General features: G+C 38.4%; 1 protein-coding gene across 5 annotated transcripts in view; it reads right to left on the reverse strand.

Annotated features, from left to right (window-relative positions):
- Window positions 1-12,822: 12,822 nt before the first annotated feature.
- The window catches only part of AKAP11 (A-kinase anchoring protein 11), a 49,177-nt gene continuing 42,955 nt past the window's right edge, over window positions 12,823-19,044 (reverse strand). For all 5 annotated transcript variants that reach the window (XM_014866873.3, XM_070480840.1, XM_014866870.3 and 2 more), the window contains one exon: window positions 12,823-16,770. In XM_014866873.3, coding sequence (XP_014722359.1) covers window positions 16,630-16,770 — 141 coding nt within the window. In that variant the 3' untranslated portion in view covers window positions 12,823-16,629. The remainder of the gene's footprint in view (window positions 16,771-19,044) is intronic.

A 19,044-nucleotide genomic window follows, 5' to 3' on the forward strand; every position in this document is an offset into this window, starting at 1 on the left:
CAGCTCTCCGGGAGCTTACGCTCTAGGGGATGAAGAGATAACAAGTATATGCTTATCTCAGGTGGAAAAGGGGCCAAGAAGGAAAATAAAGCAATGTCAGGGGATAAAGAGTGCTGGAAGGTAGTTGCTATTTCACACACATAGTCCAGGAAGACTATATTGGTAGAGCGATATTTTGAGCAGAGACTGAATTTGGAGTTAAATTCGGAGTACACTCAGAATTAGAGCTAATGATGAGTGGCATGGACATGACGAAATGCTAATAGAAAATTTCAAAAAAGCTGCTGAGGATGTATGCAGAGGAGAGGTAGATGGGAATGGGTAAAATAAGGAAGGAGGTGGTTTGGACGCATGAGGAATGCTGGTGGTGACAGTCTGCAGTCTGCTCACCTGAGCAGGCTGTGACTGTCGGTGGAGACCCTTGACTTATCTTTCCTGTGTGCCTGGCACCGTCCAGGTGGTGCCTGTGAGGACAGGTCCCCTGACCACAGAGCAGCAGCTCTGACCTGAAACTGAGTGTGAGCCTGAGCAGAAGTGACCAAAGAAGTGAGAAAATGTCCCAGATGCAGTCTGGGGATGAAAGTGGATAGACAAGCGAGAAAAGACCCTAAGAGTCAGGCTAGATGAGGAGCCAGCCAGTTTGAAACAAGGAATGCCTGCAAGAGACTGAGAAATGGTTCAAGCAGTCAGGCATTTTGCAAAGTTTAATTTAGGCTTTCTGTAAGCCATAGACTGTGCTGCTGTACCACCTTGAGGCTCAAAGTAACACTGCAGCTTTAAGAGAGCAGAGTGGATTGTCCATGTTTCTGGACCAGGAGTCTGGCTTCTGTGGTCCCTTCCCAAAGACTGCCTCTCATTGTGATAAAACGCTCTATGCCCCTGGGTTGGTTACGAGCTCTATCTAGTGTGAACCCCCTGGAGAGGCGTCAGGAGTATCAGGGGAAGAGCAGTGCGTCCAGTCCTGCAGCTCTATGACCAGTCCAGCCTGGCTGTGGGGTGCATGGGTACCACTTTCAAGAGAAAGCTGCCAAGATGACCACCTCAGCGCACCCAGAGCTCAAGCATCTCAGTTCCTGTTTCTTCATGCTGAATCACAAGGCAGCTTCCCAGGAGATTAGCATTTCCCCACTCCTGCTGATGACTGCACTGGCCATGCTACAGCTTTGTCCTTCTTCTACATCCCCTGGCCAAATGGTGTCCTTCTGTCTCCTGGCATTTACGCCTGCAAAGGGCTCTGGCTTAAAGCCTCCTCCTCCTGCATCTCCTTCCCTCCTCTGCCCTACCTCCCTCCATCCCTTTCTCTGACCCAGTCCTTTTGCGGGCAACAGGCACTTCTTGTTACAACATCAGGGGGAGAGTGGATAACCAAGCTTCTGTCAGAAACTAGGGTGGGAATCAGGATATAGGAGTATGGACCAGGAGATTTAAGACAGACATAGGAATACGACAGGCCAGGGCAACAGCCTCTCTTTGTCCGCTGCCTTTGTGGACAGCAGTCTCCTCCCCTACCCCCACCCACCTTGACTTGAAGAGGCTGACAAACAGAAAACCCAGGTAATGTGTACCTTTTCCAGGGAACAATTCAGGAAACAGAGAAGTTTTCAGACTGGTTTTTTCCTTAATCTTCAGTTGTGCTTAAACATCATTTTTTTAAAAGTTGTTTTTGCAAACATTTCAGAAAACACCTAATGAATGCACCCTACACCTCCTTTGAACAAATTTTACTGAGTAATGTGTTTTAAATGAATTTTTTCATTGTGAAATCTAGCATACATTAAAAATATTATACAAAGAATGTGTATAATTTGAAGAAACATAATAAACTGAACATCCAGAAATCTGCTCATAAATAGAACGTCAGTGGTACCTCAGAAGCCGCTATCGCCTCCTCTTCCCTTCCCCGATCTCCACAGGTAAGTCACTATCCTGAATTTTGTATTAGTTACTTCCTTATACTTTTTATAGTCCTATATGTATACATACCTATGACTCTAAAGAGATGTGTGTGTATAGTATATGTGTATATGTATATATAACAACGTAGCATATAGTTTCGCCTCTTTTTGAACTTTATCTGAATGGACTCACTTTTTTGTATTCTCCTGTGCCTTGCCTCTTTTGCTATTATGTTTTTGCAGTGCATCCATGTTGATGCATGTTGCTATCATTTTTTTTTCAATGTTGTATAAAATTCCATTGGGTGAATATGTCACAATTTATTTTTCTAGTGTATATAAGCAAGGTCTTCTCTGGAATTTATATCTAATAGTAGAATTGTTGTGTCAAAGGGCACACACCAGTCCAACTTAACTAGATAATACTCAATCGTTTTCCAAAGCGGTTGTACCAGTTTCACAGATCAGGCTGCCCTGGAGACAGACTCCAATTTCCTGTGCATGGAGTTTATGGGGGTGCTCCCGGGAACACCTGTGAAGGATAAGGGAATCAGGATTTATATCTACCATCTTATTTTGTGCTTTCTATATTTTGCCCCAGTTCTGTTTCTTTTCTACCCTTTCTTGACTTCTAAATTTTTTTCTCTACTAGTTTTGAATTTATACAATTTATTATATTCTCTTATTGATCACTCTAGGAGTTTAACTTGCTTATTGAATAATCCAGGAAAGTAGACAAATACACGTATAGCTTTTCCTAGAAAATTTAATAATCATTCTGTTTTTGCTTGAGAGTATTGTGTTTCTCGAATCTGTGGATGGTTCTTGCATCATTTCTGGACTATTCCCAGCAATTATCTTTTCAAATATTAATTCTGCCCACTCTCTCCCTCTTCTCCTTCTGTAATTATTAGACATGTATTAGTTCTCCTTTCTGTCAATGTCACTTAACTCTTCTCTCATTCATCCCATCTTGTCTTTCTACACTAGATTTTGGATAATTTTTTTACGGTTCAATAATTCTCTCTCAGCTATGTCTAATCTGCTGTTAAATTCAATCATTGACCTTTTCATTTCAATTATATTTGTTTTCATTTTTAGAAGTTTCTATTTGTTTTTTAAAAATATTTTCCTGTTCTTTTCTCATATTTTTATGATTTATTGAGATATAATTTCCATAGCACATTCACCCTTTTAAAATGTACAATTCACTGGTTTTTACTATATTCAGAGAGTTGTACAACCATTACCTATATATGATTCCAGAACATTTTCATCACCCCAAAAGAAACCCTGTGTCCACTAACACTCTCCATTCCCCTCTTCCTCCAGCCCCTGGAAACCACTAACCTACTTTCTGTCACTGTGGATTTGCTTATTGTGGACATTATACATAAATTGCATCATACAATATGTGGCCTCTTGTGTCTGCCTTCTTACGCTTAGCATAATGTTTTCAAGGTTCATCCATGTTGTAGCATGGATCACTACTTCGTTCCTTTTAATGGCTGAATAACATTCCATTGTATGATGAACCATGTTTTGTTTGTCTTTTCATCAGTTGATTGACATGTGGGTTGTTTCCACTTTGGGACTATTATGAATAATGCTATGAACATGCAACTACAAGTTTTTGTGGAGACATAAACATTTTCATTTTTCTTGAGTATATGCCTAGGAGTGAAATTGGTGAATCATATAGCAACTCTAGGTTTTACCTTTTGAGGAACTGTCAAACTGTTTTCAGTGACTGCATCATTTTAAATTCTCACCAGGAATGTATGAGCCTCCCAATTTCTTCACATCCTTAACACTTGTTATTATCCATCTTTTTTTCTTTTAGCCATCCTAGTGGGTGAGAAGAACTTCTCTGTTCATATTTAAGTTTCCCTTTATGTCTTAAAAAATACCTAATACAGCTACTTTATAATCTGGGTCTGCCAATCCCAACATATGAAGTCTTTGAGCTGTTTTTCACTCTGTCATTTCTGCTGGCTCGTGTTCATGATTTTGTAATTTTTTTTAATCTAAGCCTCATTTTTCTTGGGACTTTAACTTTGGGAATAGTCAAAGCCCAGGATGAACATGGGCTCTGCAGGAAGATTTGTTCGTCTCTGACAGGTGCTTAGGAGCATTAACTGAAAAATGTTAAACTAAATTCTCAGCTTAAACTTTCTTAGACCACCCAGGTAGGGTGAATTTAGACCACATAAACTCACATGAGAGTTCGCTTACCAACTCTCAGGGCAGAATTTTTCTCCCTTCATCCACTGCCAAAGTTTTGGACAGGAAAATTTTCTTCCAATCTCCAGGGTGAAAGGGTTGGTTTCCCCCTCCCCTTTCAACTTCACTTTTATACTGTGGGCATAATTCTTTGGGGTCTTCATTTTGGCCAGACCCAAAAACTCAGTGAGATGGTTAACTTTATGCGTCAACTTGGCTTAGGCCACAGTACCAGATATTTGCTCAAACGCATCTGGATGTTGCTATAAAAGTATTTTTTAGATGAGAGTAAGATTTAAATCAGTAGACTTTGAGTAAAGCAGATTACCCTCCATAATGTGGGTGGGCCCCATCCAATCAGTTGAAGGCCTTAAGAGAAAATAAACTGAGGTTCTCCAAGGAAGAGGGAATTCTTCCAGCAGACTGCTTTTTGGACTCGAGCTGCAACATTGGCTCTTCCCTGGGTCTCCAGCCTGCTGCCTGCCCTGCAGATTTTGGACTTGCCAGCCTTCACAACCATGTGAGCCAATTCTTTAAATCTTTCTCAACAGGTAGATAGAAAGATAGGTATATATATATGTATATATATATATACATATATATATATGAAAGCAATATATAGATATATAAATGCAGTGTATACACACACACACACACACACACACACACACACTCAAGTTCACTGGGTGCAGCAAATGCCTTCAAAACCAAAGTTGACTTTAGTGCCTGCTTACAGCTCTACATTTCTGTCTTCATCAGGTTTTTGGCCTATACATCCCTTGCCTTCATGCCAGCCTATCAATGCATTTAGGAAAATTTTTAATATTTTATCCAGAACGTTTGTTTTCAATGGAAGGGTTGGTCATCGGCCATACAAGCCAAAACGGAAGTCAGTAAACAAGCTAATTTATTATGCTTTTCTTTAACTTATAGACTATTTAATCATGAAATGTGGCTCATCTCCTGGTGACTGCTGTCATCTGGTATTACTACTGAGTCATCTTCCTTTTGCCAGATTTGGTATATTGTATCAAATAAATAATAATAGTGATTATAACTACACATGACTGATTCAAAATCATTGAGGAGCAAGGAAGGCCTTTACTGAATGTCTCTGATGGCTGTGGAGTGTGGGGTTAGATCACATCACATCACAAACTTTCCTAAACATCTTTCAACATTTCACTTTCTTTCCCCGTTCTGTTGCACAGAGGACTGTTTGTTTTCCCTGACACCTACCATTTCTCCTTCCTCCTGGAGAGAAGAGTCAGGGTGGAGAAGAAGTCAAAGGTGACTAAGAGATTACTCAAAGCTGTTCAACCTGAATGGCTAGATCAAGGTATGGTAGCATACACAGGAGGAGGCACATGTTTGCTGGGGCAAGATGAGCTCGATTTTAGATATACTGGATTAGAAATGATGAGAGGGCAAAGGGAAAGCCACTAGACAATTAGATAAAGGTGCCTAGAGGTTGGAAAGGACCTTTGTTCATTCTGTAACCTTCTTCTCACCGTGTTCTCAGGGACACGGAAACCATGGATGAAACAGCCTCAACTGCCATCAGTTTTGACGGGTAGAACAAGATTGAAGACAGGGAAAGAGGAAAATCAAATAGTCAATCTGAGATAAATACTCTTGCCTGCTTTCTGGAAGCCACCAGACCCAGTTTGCATATTGTCCTTCTCAAAAGATCTACTTAAAATACTTACATTGTAAAGACTGTCAGCTCAAAGCAACACCACATAATAGAAACACAAAGAAAATACAATTATTTATCAGTCAGACCAAAGAGCTCTGGCTAAGGTATTTCCAGCCAAGAGAGTGGCAAGACTCATTGACTACCAAACTTGAAAAGCTCAAAGGTGAGTGTGGAGTTTTTAAAAACATTTTTGACAAATATTTATGAAATAAGGGAAATCCAAGTTGTATAAAATATATGTACGGAGGAAAAAAAAAACTGGAAGGAAATACACCAACATGTAAATAGTTGTTGTCTCTAGGTGTTATAACAGGTGATTTTAATTGTCATCTTTTTGTATTTTGGTGTTTAAACATGGCGACAGTGTAGTGTGGTGAGCACTTGGGCTTTGGAGCCTGACAGACGTGGACATTACCACTACGCCCGTTGTGTGAGAAACTGAACCCCTCAGAGCCTGAGTTTTCCTACATGAAAGATAGGAATAATAACGACAAGGCTGATAACCAGATTCAATGATACCAAGTGCTGGCCATAGTCAACAGGCATAGATGCACACATTCTGCATTTGGGTGGTTGTGCCTTCTCTCTTTCATTTTCTACTTTAATTATTATTTATTTTTTTGCTGAGGAAGATTTGCCCTGAGCTAACATCTGTTGCCAGTCGTCTTCTTTTTTTTGCTTGAGGAAGGTCAGCCCTGAGCTAACATCTGTGCCAATTTTCCTCTGTTTTGTATGTGGGATGCCTCCACAGCATGGCTGATGAGTGGAGTATGCCCGTACCCAGCATCTGAACCTGCAAACCTGGGCTACCAAAGCAGAACACATAGAACTTTGACTACTTGGCTGGCATCTTTCATTATTATTTTAAACATCACTCCTTCACTATTTCTTTAGAACTCAGTTTCCTTCTTAAAAAAGCAACATACACTCCAGTCGTTTTTCCTCTCAGCACAGTCTCTTTCAGTCTATTAGAAATTACCCTAATTTTATGTTCACTCTTGAAAAATACTTTAGAAGGATATGAATTTCTAAATACGACTTCTTTTAACCTAGCACTTTGAAGATATTGTATTATCTTTTGACTTCTATCACAATTGTTGAATGGATTGCTGTGAATCAAACTATTGTTTCACAGGTAATCCATCTGTTCTCTCTGGTTGTTTTGAAAATGATAAGGTTGTTGGGGTTTGGTTTATAATATAAATTTCAGGTGTACATCATTATATTTCGACTTCTGTATAGACTACATCATCACGTTCACCACCAAAAGTCTAGCTGCCATCTTTCACTATACATGTGTCCCCCTTTACCCCTTACCACCTCCCCACATCCCCTTCCCCTCTGGTGACCACCAATCTGTTCTCTGTAACTATGTGTTTGTTTATCTTCTACGTATGTGTGAAATCATATGGTAATTATCTTTCTCTGTCTGACTTATTTCACTTAGCATAATACCCTAAAGGTCCATCCATGTCGTCACAAATGGCAAGATTGTCTTTTTTTTTTAACAGCTGAGTAGTATTCCATTGTGTATATATATCTCATCTTCTTTATCCATTCATCCAGCACTTACGTTGCTTCCAAGTCTTGGCGATTGTGGATAATGCTGCAAAGAACATAGGGTTGCAAACATCTTTTCAAATTAGTGTTTTCATGTTCTTTGGGTACATACCCAGAAGAGGCATAGCTGGATTGTATGGTAGTTCTATTTTTAATTTTTTGAGGAATCTCCATACTGTTTTCCATAGTGGTGACACCAATTTACATTCCCACTAGCAGGGTACAAGGGTTCCCTTTTCCCACATCCTCTCCAACACTTATTTCTTGTCTTTTTAATAACAGCCATTCTAACAGGTGTAAGGTATATCTCATTGTAGTTTTGATTTGCATTTCCCTGATCATTAGTGATGGTGACTATCTTTTCATGTGCCTGTTGGCCATCAGCATATCTTCTTTGGAAAAATGTCCGTCCAGATCCTCCACCTATTTTTTGATTGGGTTGTTTGTTGTTTTGTTGTAGAGTTGTATGAGTTAAGCTAACGAATTTTGCAGTTGGTTTTTTAAACATCGTGTGTGTGTGTGTGCATGCACGTGTGCAGACATACATGTTATGAGAAATATATACACAGAATGGCACAAAATCTATATGGGCAGTTTAACCACCATCCAAGTCAAGAAACAGTATTTTGTTGTCACATTAGCCTCCTGTATATCCCTCTGCCCCAGAAGCAACCACTAACCTGACTTTTATAGTAATCATTGCTGGTTTTTGACACTTTCACATTAACATCCAACGTTAAGTTACAGCAGCCAATCCAAGCTTTGAAATGTCCTATATAGCACAATTCCTATGTACCAGAAACCGGTAACGTGGCTGTTTCCATGAGGTGTGTGTGGTGGCTGCAGAGTGGTGAGAAGGAACTCATCACTGTGCATTCTTATAACTTTTGGAATTTAATATATGCATTTATAACCCTTTCAAAAAGATAAATTAAAAATACAGACAAAAATAAAGGGGATATCAATGGTAAAGGACGTGGAAAAAGTAAAAAAAAATTTAAGTAACAGACTTTAATATAAATTAAAATATTATGAGTGGTTACCTGAGAGGGCAAGTTGGATAAAACATTAAAACATCTTGAAAGCAGCAAAAAACATGATATTGAGAAATCAAGAGGTCAAAATCTAGCAAAAGCAAAAATGCTGAGAGATAAACCCACAACGCAATACCACTTTTTGTCCTAAGAATATTTGCCAAACCTGAAGAAAAGACTGAGATGCACAGTACTATTTTGGCAGCCTCATAGGGCTGGAAAGGCAAAAGTCAATTCTCTCCACCCCACTCAACAAAGGGTTTCTCATAAAACATCTCCCTCTTTGGGTTGGAACCCTGAGGGGCCACACCCTTTATACATAGGCCCTGGCCTGGACTGACATGCTGCACAACTTCAAGCCACCTGAGAGATCCAAAAACCCTCAAGGCTTGAATTTAAATTAAGGAGCTCCAAGACAAGTTGCGCCCCCTGGCACCTGTCAGAAGCAAATGAAAAGCCCCCCCCACCCCCCTCCCGGAAAGGGATCCTAGGCCTTTGTTCCAGATCCTACAGATAGGTCCCAAGTGGCAGAGCTGCAATTTTAAATCAAGTTCTTTTGACCCCAGAGCCCATGTTTGTAACTTTATCAAACTGCCATGGAAAAAATAAAGTAGCGTACGGGAAAAGATGTCACCTAACCCAGAGATATGGGCTGTTTGGACTTCTTATCAACACTTGCAGATGTGATCAGCCAGCATTGCAGACACATCTCCAAGGGCAAGTACCTTTTCATGAAGAGGATCTAGTCCATTTCTGCAGAGTGAGCTGAAACCTGCTGCTCTGGTCCTTATCTGATCCTCTAGGGTCTCAAGTTTCAGTTTCTCTCCACCGAAAGCCCTTAGCTCCTTAAAGAGGTCTTGGGGTCACTCCTGCACCTTTCCTTTTCCAGGCCACACAGCCCTTTGTCTTTCAGTGAAAATTCAATTGATACATTTTTAGCTCCTTCACATTAGACAGTCATGGATGTGTTTGGTTCACTTTCTCTCTGTCCTTTGTAAAACAGTATCCAGGACTAAACACAATCCTCCAGGCAGGTCTGAAGAGCACAGGGTCAAGCCAGACTGTCATCTACCATGCCCTGGACTGAACACCAACTCCTGCAGTACAAAAAACTGCATTGTACTGTAGTATAGAAAACTATACTTCCTTTAAGCATCTGAGTGAGGGCAACTGAAGATGTCCAAGTATTTTTCCAGATGTGTCATAACTCCTCACGCTGTAGCCAAACTGGTTTTTGGTTCTTCAAGTAAGTCACAAGCCTTCTCTCCTCAGGGCCTTTGCTTGCTCCACTGGAAAAGCTCTGTCCCTTCCCCCACCACCCCCACCCCCTTCCCAGGGCCTATTTGGTTCCTATGAAGCTGAAATCTAGCTTAAGCCTCAGCATCACATCTTTAGGGAAGCCCTAAGTTAGGTTCCTCTGTTTTAGGCTCCCACCACTCTTAAAATGGTAGTTAAATAATTATATAGTTACTCATTTAATGACTCTTCTTCACTAAACAATAAGCTCTATAAAGGCGGGGACTAATGGTGGGTGTTAATAAATACTGTATTCTTTTTTCCATTCAAACATATTCCCACTCCCAACAGGGCACGAGGACTGGCATGCTTTCTGTCTCTGCGGCCTCTTGGGACTCTCATACAAGCCTTGAGGGTGTCTCATCTCCTATTACTCAGTACTTTTATGCAGGACCAGTATTTGCCTCCCACCTGATTAGAGCACTCAGCCATCTGGGCCTATTGAGGCCTCATGGGATCTGATTGTCATTTGACATATTGACTGTATCTCACCCGGTTTGTATCAAGTACATACTCTGCCGCTTAACCAAGGACCCTTCCTTCTGGAAACCATGGCATTTTAGGGTTCAAGGGCAGTGAAGAGGTCAACTAGCCTGCCCAAACTTAGCAACTTAAGTGACCTCCCAACATTTGCCACAGGCTTCTAAAGTTGACTCAAAGACATATATTTTTAGGTTGGAAAGCTACTGTAACATTTTGATCTCCCCGGCATCCAGGCCCTCCTGTCCAACAAGAACCCACATCCAGCTATAAACAGAAACGAGATGAAGCTGATTTCAGATATAAGCAATTCTGGGAGCGTCTTTTTTTTTCTGACAGCCTTGTTCTCACTCTGCAGAAGTCCACAGCATTTGAAGCCCTTATAGGACCTCTAAGCATCAATTCCTAGGTTCATAGACGTTATGTAACAAGGCAGAGAACTAAGGTTATATCAAGAAAGCCATAAAAATAACAGTATTTGGAGGAAAATATTCAAACCCATAGTTGTAAAAGGCTACTGTATAAACATGGAACCTTCCCAACTTTGGAGGAAAACGTCAAATCATGGTTCAGTCACAAGGACAAAGGGAAAAGAGAGACTCAAAGGTCCCCTGTCTGCTCCCCTAGTTTATTTCTTTATTATCCCTTGATATGATTACTGCGGAATGCTCAGTAATGCTCTTTGACACCGCTGACCAGCATATTCCAACACAATCTTCACGCAAGGCAATATAAAAAGGCTATATGTGAAATGGCCGATGGCACATAATAGTGCTAACCTTCCAGGTAGACACTAATTTATTAACTCCAAGTCTTTGGGAACACATTCTCAAAGTCAGGAAGCCACAGTTATTCATTCCTTTTCTCCATATAAAATGCCTCATTAAAATACAGATATGTCTCTAGTATTCTAACATGCCAGTGGAATAATTCTACTGAAAAAGGAAATGTAAATCTGACAGAATCTGCACTTGGTAAACTTGTGCTGACTCTCCCTTCTTTCTTCTCTATATACTTAAAAAACTATGCTTTTAATAATGATTTGTTTTCTGCTCAGGAGCAATAAACTCACCAAGTCTCAATTTCTAGAATCTTCCTCCCCTATTTGAGCAATCCTAGAGAAAGAGTTGCAAGAACATCATACAGATTTTCCTAAGCACGTGAATTACCTCATCTGCTTCAAGTCAGAGGTTACATCTCAAACACCTGTAGGGTCACAGGGGGCAAAAGAAATGGGTGAAGTGCAACAGGTCATGCCAGAAGCAAAAAGAAATGTACGCTTGGACTAAAGGGGCAATCATTATTCAGCTCCTGCCAAACTACTGCCTCACAGGAGTCCAGTCAGTGTTCCAGAGCTTCTGATTTTTCAAGAAAAGCTGAAACACAAAACATATTTAAATGTGAAAATCTCCTTATTTTTAAGTGTTGGTAATTATTTTAAAAAGATCTCATATTGGGCCAGAGCATATCAGCAGGCAGAATTCAGCACACAGGAATCCAGTTTTGATCCCTTGCTCTAAGATAAGAAATCTATTTAGGTGTCTATTTAAAAGAAGAGGTGAGGGGAGAGTGAGAGTAGAACTAAAAAGTAAAATTTGGGGTTTCCATCCTCTCTGGAAAATGTTTCTTTTTATCTCTTTCCAATCTAAAATATTACCCAGCTTGCCCTAGAGCACAAAAGTAAAATGAGAATGAGGCGATTACAAAACTAGGAAGGATGGAGGAAAAAACGCAAGGATCACTCCCAAGGAGTAAACCTTCATGCATTCACTCTGCTGTTCCTGCTGTAAACACAAAGCTGCAGAAGCTCCTAGATCTTCCCTCTGACCCTTTCTCCATAAGAGCACGAAGTAGATTTATCCTCGGATATGTGACTTCTCCGTCATTCACACTTTTTCAAACCTGAGGTTATTCTTCAAGCCCCGCCCCTCACCCTCCTCTCTCTCCCAGTTAAGACACAGATCACAAATGATCCCAGCGTGCAAAACTGTTCAAGTGTTTGTCACAGCTTCTCATTCCTTTGGAGCCCTTTTTCCTTTTTGGAATTACAGTCTGAGGAATCTTGCTTACTTTTTCTCAGCATTTTGAATTGTTTTCTTGGTGACTGGGATGCACTCACACCCAAGACATTGTCTGCTATGATTATTTCCTAGCATTTTGAAACATTCATGAATAGCTAGAAAATCATTCCCTCATTTCTCGGCTTAAAATACGTAAGACAATGTCACATTCCATTAGTAATAAACCACCAGCACCTAATTTTTAAATGCCCGAGGCTACACGGCATGACAGAGGTTTGATCTCTGCACCCTATGGAGAGCTCAGGCCAGGCCAGAAGAATTTTCTAACACGCTTGTATTCAAGGTAACCCTAATATTTGGCTTTGCATTAAAGTCCAAAAGAGATTGGGCAAACAGCCCTTCAAGTCACTTATGTCAGCACTCAGAGGCACCTGAATAAGTAGCTAGAACCCAGTGTCCAATTAAAAATATTCTTAACTTCTCTTATTCTCGAAAACCATGGAAGCAGCACTGAGACCATTCGGTGTGTCTTCCATCACAGCAGCTCCTCTCACGTGCCTCTGCTTTTAGTTCAGAACGGACTAGTTCACAAGGGATTACAGAACAAAAACCAAGGCCGGGCATCTCATAAGTTTATTGGAGAATTCTTAGTTGGAGAGGAAAGATCACAGACGTCAACAATGGATAAAAGATAAAAGAACAATTAATTGCAAATTATTACAAAAGTAATTTCTGAAATGTTTATTTGGAGTCACTGCTAAAACAAAATTTTAGTGCATCATGAAGCTCATATTTTGGTAAATGAACATATTAAATTACTGAAAAGCAAAAAAAATTACTGTTACACAAGATCTTAATGTAGTGATTCAGCACAGTCAAATAAACAGCTACAATTATGCAAAGCTGCTTCTGCTGTATATCTGGAACATTAAACAAAAATGTGAATTACTTTTAACACTGCACAAGTAACCAAAGGTAGCAAATCCAGCAATATTAAAACCTGATATTAAATAGTATTCGAACATTACAACAAAAACAAAACAATGAAGTTACAGAACTACAATTCTACCTATGTGAAAGGAATGTACACGGTGGTAAAAAAAAATAAATAAATAAAGTGACAAGAGTGACTAACACTGCCTCTGCATTTTTAGAGCAGGAACACAGTGAGTAAATGTGTGCAGGGTCTTTTGCTAAAAATGAGGAAAAAATGCATTTCACTTTACAATTTTATAATTCCCACTGAAGCTCAAATTCTCTTGTGCTAGTGACCCGCGGACAGGGTTTTAAATGCAAAGTATTTTCCCTACACCTTGAGTATGGATGCACTATTTTTTAAAACAACTGTGGAAAGTCTCCCTTAAAAAATGTAAAATTTAAAGCAATATATTGATGGGAAATTGATAATATTAATTGTGGAAGAATAATATTAGATAAATAATTAACTAAGAAGACATCTGAGTTTGGACTCTGATGATGAGTCAAGGTTAAACTCTGCATTTGGGGAACATGCACTGATAAAGTCACGTGGGTAACCTATCGCTCATTTTACACATGGTGCATTTAAAAGTAATTAAATTCTCCTACTGGCAACATAAAACCCTTACTTAAGCAAAATGAAAGTATTATGAATTGAATTAATTCACATCAAATACGTGAAAGGGTAAGTGGAACATTTTCCAAAGTATAAAGATGTTATCACATATATTCACTGACTGTATACTCTCAAAAGTTTTATTATTCCATAAATTGTATCAAACCATCCAATAGATATTGTAATTTTCTTCCATGATTTATAAATGAATCACTCCTTTTGTATAAATCAGGAAATATTTTCAAAATCAACATTAATACTACTCAAAATATAAATGTAATTTAAACTTGGCTTGAGAGAAGAATATGAAAGAACTGCCATATTTCAGTCTGAAATAATGTTCTAAAAACTCCCTATCAGAGGCCTCATTCACTTTCTTTCCACAGATCCTTTGATGGTTCTGAAATTGGTAAACAGAGAATTCAACTCAATGCACATCACAACTTTAACAGTTCCGAATAAGACATGAGATTTTATAAGGGACAAAATGTACAGAATGGTAATATTACAATGTTATAATATAAATATGTCAAGTAGATTTGTAATAAAATAAGACAGAGTTGTCCTCAACACACAGAGTTGTTCTGAAGATTGAGCAACCAAACATATAAAGAATGTCTTTGGAAAAATCACAAAGTGCCTTTAAAGAACATAAGTTTAGACCGTACTTGATTAAAAGATGCTGCTCTACAATCAAATGTTTTCTTTCTACATAAGGAAGCTTAACTCACGCTTCTTTTCACATCTGCCAATACTTAATATTTTTCTCTACGCCCCTGCACTGAACTGATACAAGCGTGGAGTTCCATTATGATTATGACTATGCGTGCTAATACTTAATGGCTGGTCTGTCATTAGGTAGTGAGCTAAATAAGGGAACTCTGAATCCAGCACAGCTCCAGAAAAACGCAAGAGAAACAAGGATATGAGGAAAATCTTACCTCAAAATGATTATTACCATAAAAGAAAGAAACATAAATATTTTCAAGCACAGAAAATTTTACAAAACTAATATATTGTCACTTTAATTTAAAAGAAATTCAGAAGTCAGTTTTGCTGTTAATCAAACCCGTACATACAGCAGAGTTACTAAACACAACTTAAGAGTTATATACTTGTAAAAATTCAAACTAAACTTAATAATCAATCAATCCACATTACAATCAACAACCTGGTTCCCAACATGTAAAAGCTCAGTCCAGTGCTGCTGCATCTCAAGTTCCGAGAAGCTAAAGACAGAAGCAATGCTGGTTATACACATTTCCTGCATTTCTCTACCTTAAACAATATTTGAAGAAACTTTAGGAAAACTTACTTTTAAGGCTTGCTCTATTTCTTTATCTTAAATTGAGAAAAACCAAAACTTATAATGTAGCCTCAAAATATTTAAATAGCTTTTGGCATTTTTCTTAAAAGGAAAATTTGACTCTTCCGTTATAAAATACTTTTCTCTACCATAATTATTAATTCAAATTAATGTAAGTGCTCTTATTCCTTGCCCCCTGGCAGGTACTATGTCTTCTATACTTTGTGCAGCTTCCAGAACAGTCAGTCAGTCCTCAGGAAAAAAGAAAATGTAATGGAGGAAAACCAAAGCCCCCAAAGATTTACTCTAGATCACAAAATCTGCTAATGAAGAACCAAAAATGCACACACACACCCTCACGTATGAAACCAAGACACAAGCCTGGTCCACCAGTCAAGTCAACTTGTGGTTTCTAAAGACAAAGTTGTAGGAAATGTAGAGCCCAGAAAAATCATGTCAGAGGACTTTACAAAATAGTGCAGATGCACTTTATCAGGGATGGGGGAGGGATCCCATTTTTTTCTAGAAAAAGCTTATCCTTGCTAAAGAGGAGAGGTTTTCCAAAAATACAACAATGAAAATCATTATTGGGCTTCTCTAAATGCATTGCCATATTAACAATAGTTTTGAAAATTTCAGCATATTTTGCACCTTTATTTTCATTTATAGGATAAGTCAGGGACCCAAAATAGTCAAAAAGAAATAAAAATTCTTACTGCACAATCTTTACAGACATTTTATTTTAAAGCACCTTTTTGGTGTTAACAGTGGGTTTCTAACCAAGAAAACAGTAAAATAAAAGAGGGCACAAACCACTAGCAAGGCTAAAGCACTCCTTTACACGCACACATATTCACTTTCATGTCAGAACGATTGGCAACATTAGCAAATAATGTCTTTTGACAAAAGGCTGGGGTAACTATCATTTTGGTATTTACAGAAACCTAAAATACTAATATTTCTAAGAAATTAAATAGCTTGGGGGATTCAAAAAGCTACCAATAGCTGAGCTATGCAAATAAAATTGACTTTTAAAAATAGGACAAAAACTTTATCAGAAAAAAAATTAGCCTCAATGTTATTTTTTGATGTCAGATTAGTTATTAATAGGATAATATTTGTTTTCAAAGGAGAAAAATTCTAACTCTCCAACCCTGGAACCTATCCTCAGCCACCTCAGTGCAGTTTCTAGCAGCACAATTTGGATGCAAAAAGAATGTCATCAGTCAACGTCCCTGAAAATCTTATGTTTAGACCTTCCTTCACGTACGTGTTCTTAGGGTCTTAACATACTACACACGTGTATAGAAGAATAAGTGAAGATAATATTCAACAGAGAATACAAAAGTATGAACTATATACACTGTGTGATGACACAATGCGCTTAAAAAGCTGTAATTTACTTTCCTCCCAATTCACCTAAAATGTTAATATTCCCTATTCAAATTTTACCCTACACATCTTTATCTGTTTCTTCCTCTCCCAAAACAAATAATAAAATATACTGGTTTGGAGTTTGTTCTATGCGTTTTCCAAGAGCCAGTCAAACAGCGGTTCGCACCCCTCCTCACTGGAACTCTTCTCCATCGCTTCATAGTATTTAAGCACAGCCTGCAGGAGGTCCCCCACCTTCCACCCTTTTTCTTGTAACCGTTTTGAAAGCTAAGAAGAAAGACAGACATGTCAGACATCAACCAAAAACTATTTTATAACAGTAAAGTTTTCAGTTTTAACATCAGATAAAACTAAGAATCCTGCTGTTTGCAGTAAAATATTGTTTTCCAGTTTTAACATGGCCTTCTCCCCAAACCGCCACCCCTTTACACAAATTAGACATTTTCCCTTCCTGCCCTTTATAAATATGTCTCCTCCACGAAATGACATTTTGGGATTGCTGGAGACAGAACTCCACAAACCTCATCCAGTGGACAGTCTTGTGTGGGAGTACAGAGGGCACATTTCTACAGGAAACTCGTAAGTTAACTAAATACATCTGCCACACCCTCAATTAGGAACATAAAATAATAAAGACAACGTCAAGCTTAATAAAAGGATGTGGATTTTCCTTCCACAACATATAGTGTGGTTTTTTTTCTGGAATACACACTCTAGCCTCAACGGAAGCATGGCTTTCTAAGTTAAGAAATGTTAACGTTTCAACAAAAAACAACCAAAAGAGTAAATAAATATTGTGGCAATCATTTCGCAATATATACAAATATCAAATCATCATGTTGCACACCTGAAACTAATACAATGTATTATGTCAATTATATTTCAATTTAAAAAAGCAAATAAATACAGGTTTATCATCTCCAATCAGAACATCTTCATTCATTTTTTTTCTATTTAGTTCTGTAAAAACTACTTTAAATTTTTGTAATAGAAATATGCTTAACCTTTTTAAACATAGCTTTATTAAGATATTAATTCACATATCATCCAATCCACCCATTCAAAGTGTACCAGTCAACGGTTTTTAGTATATTCACTGAGTTGAATGCAACCATCACCACAACCAACACTGGAACACTTTTATCACACCGAAAGGAAAGCCCCACCTATTAGTCATCACTCCCCATTTCTTCCAACCCCCTCAACTCTAGGCAATCACTAATCTACTTTCAGTCTCCATAGATTCACCTATTTTGGCAATTTCATAAAATGGAATCATAAAACATATGGTCTTTTGTGACCAGCTTCTCTCACTTAGCATAACGATTTCAAGGTTCCCCCACGGGGCAGCATGGATTTGCAGTCACATGTTCTTTAACGATGGGAATACGGTCTGAGAAACGTATCGTCAGGCAATTCCGTCATTGTGTGAACAACACACAGTGCACTTAGACAAACCTAGATAACATAGCCTACTACACACCTAGGCTGTGTGGTACTAATATACAGTGCTAATCTTATCAGACTACCATCATTGACGGAAACGTCATTACGCAACACATGACTATACTACATTCTCTTTCACTGGCAGATAATATTCCACTGCATAGATATACCACATTTCATTTATCCATTCATCAGTTAATGGACATTCAGGATGTCTCCACTTTTGGCCTACTTTTAGCTTGTTATGAATAATGTTGCCAGGGACCTATGTTTTCACTCCTCTTGGGTATATACTTAGGAGTGGAATTGCTGGGTTATATGATAAAGCTATGCTTAACTTTTTTGAGAAACTACTAGAATATTTTCTTAGGTTACACGCAGACGAGATCCCTTACCCAAGCGCCATCATGCTCAGCTCTGCCTAACGCTTTCCTTAGCCGTCAACTTATCCAAGACTAAACAACTTGAAAACGTTTGCCTCCCTGAGGTCAGTTCTAACACTTTCCCTACCCATTCTCTCTCCCTCACAATTCATTTCCTGAGCATCTCTGTCTTACTTCCTCCTTCTGCCTAAAAACAGAAACCTAAACTGAAAAAATCCAAAAAGTCTAAGTGAAACAAATACAAAAAATTATTTTTACGTAGTATCTTTTTCATGTACTTTTTTCAACAGTATCTTTGTAAACTATGAACCAGGAATCAAGATTAACTGGACTGCTCCTTTTTTGTTATTGTTGATTAATTTACCTTGGTTATTCATTAGACTATTCTATACCCTATAATAAGATTAAACCAAAGTTCTGGTAAGGAAAATTCTGGGACAAAAAACTTAAGACTGTAAATTGAAAATCTTGACTAACAAGGTGCTTGGAACACAGTAAGTTCTCAATAAAAATATCCTATTCATGCATCAGATCTGAATGTTTTATTATTAGAACTCTATTTAATACTCAAAGTAGCCCACTGTCCCTTATTGGATGTTTAAACTTTCACTGGCTTTTGATTATGCTAGCTTCTCATACTAATGAAACTGGATTAACAGGGAAAGAGATACACTAATTGCTAGGCCCAATTATGAATCAATTAAATACAAAG

The sequence above is a fragment of the Equus asinus genome, chromosome 11 (genome assembly GCF_041296235.1).
Source record: "Equus asinus isolate D_3611 breed Donkey chromosome 11, EquAss-T2T_v2, whole genome shotgun sequence".
NCBI classification, from domain to species: Eukaryota; Metazoa; Chordata; class Mammalia; order Perissodactyla; family Equidae; genus Equus; species Equus asinus.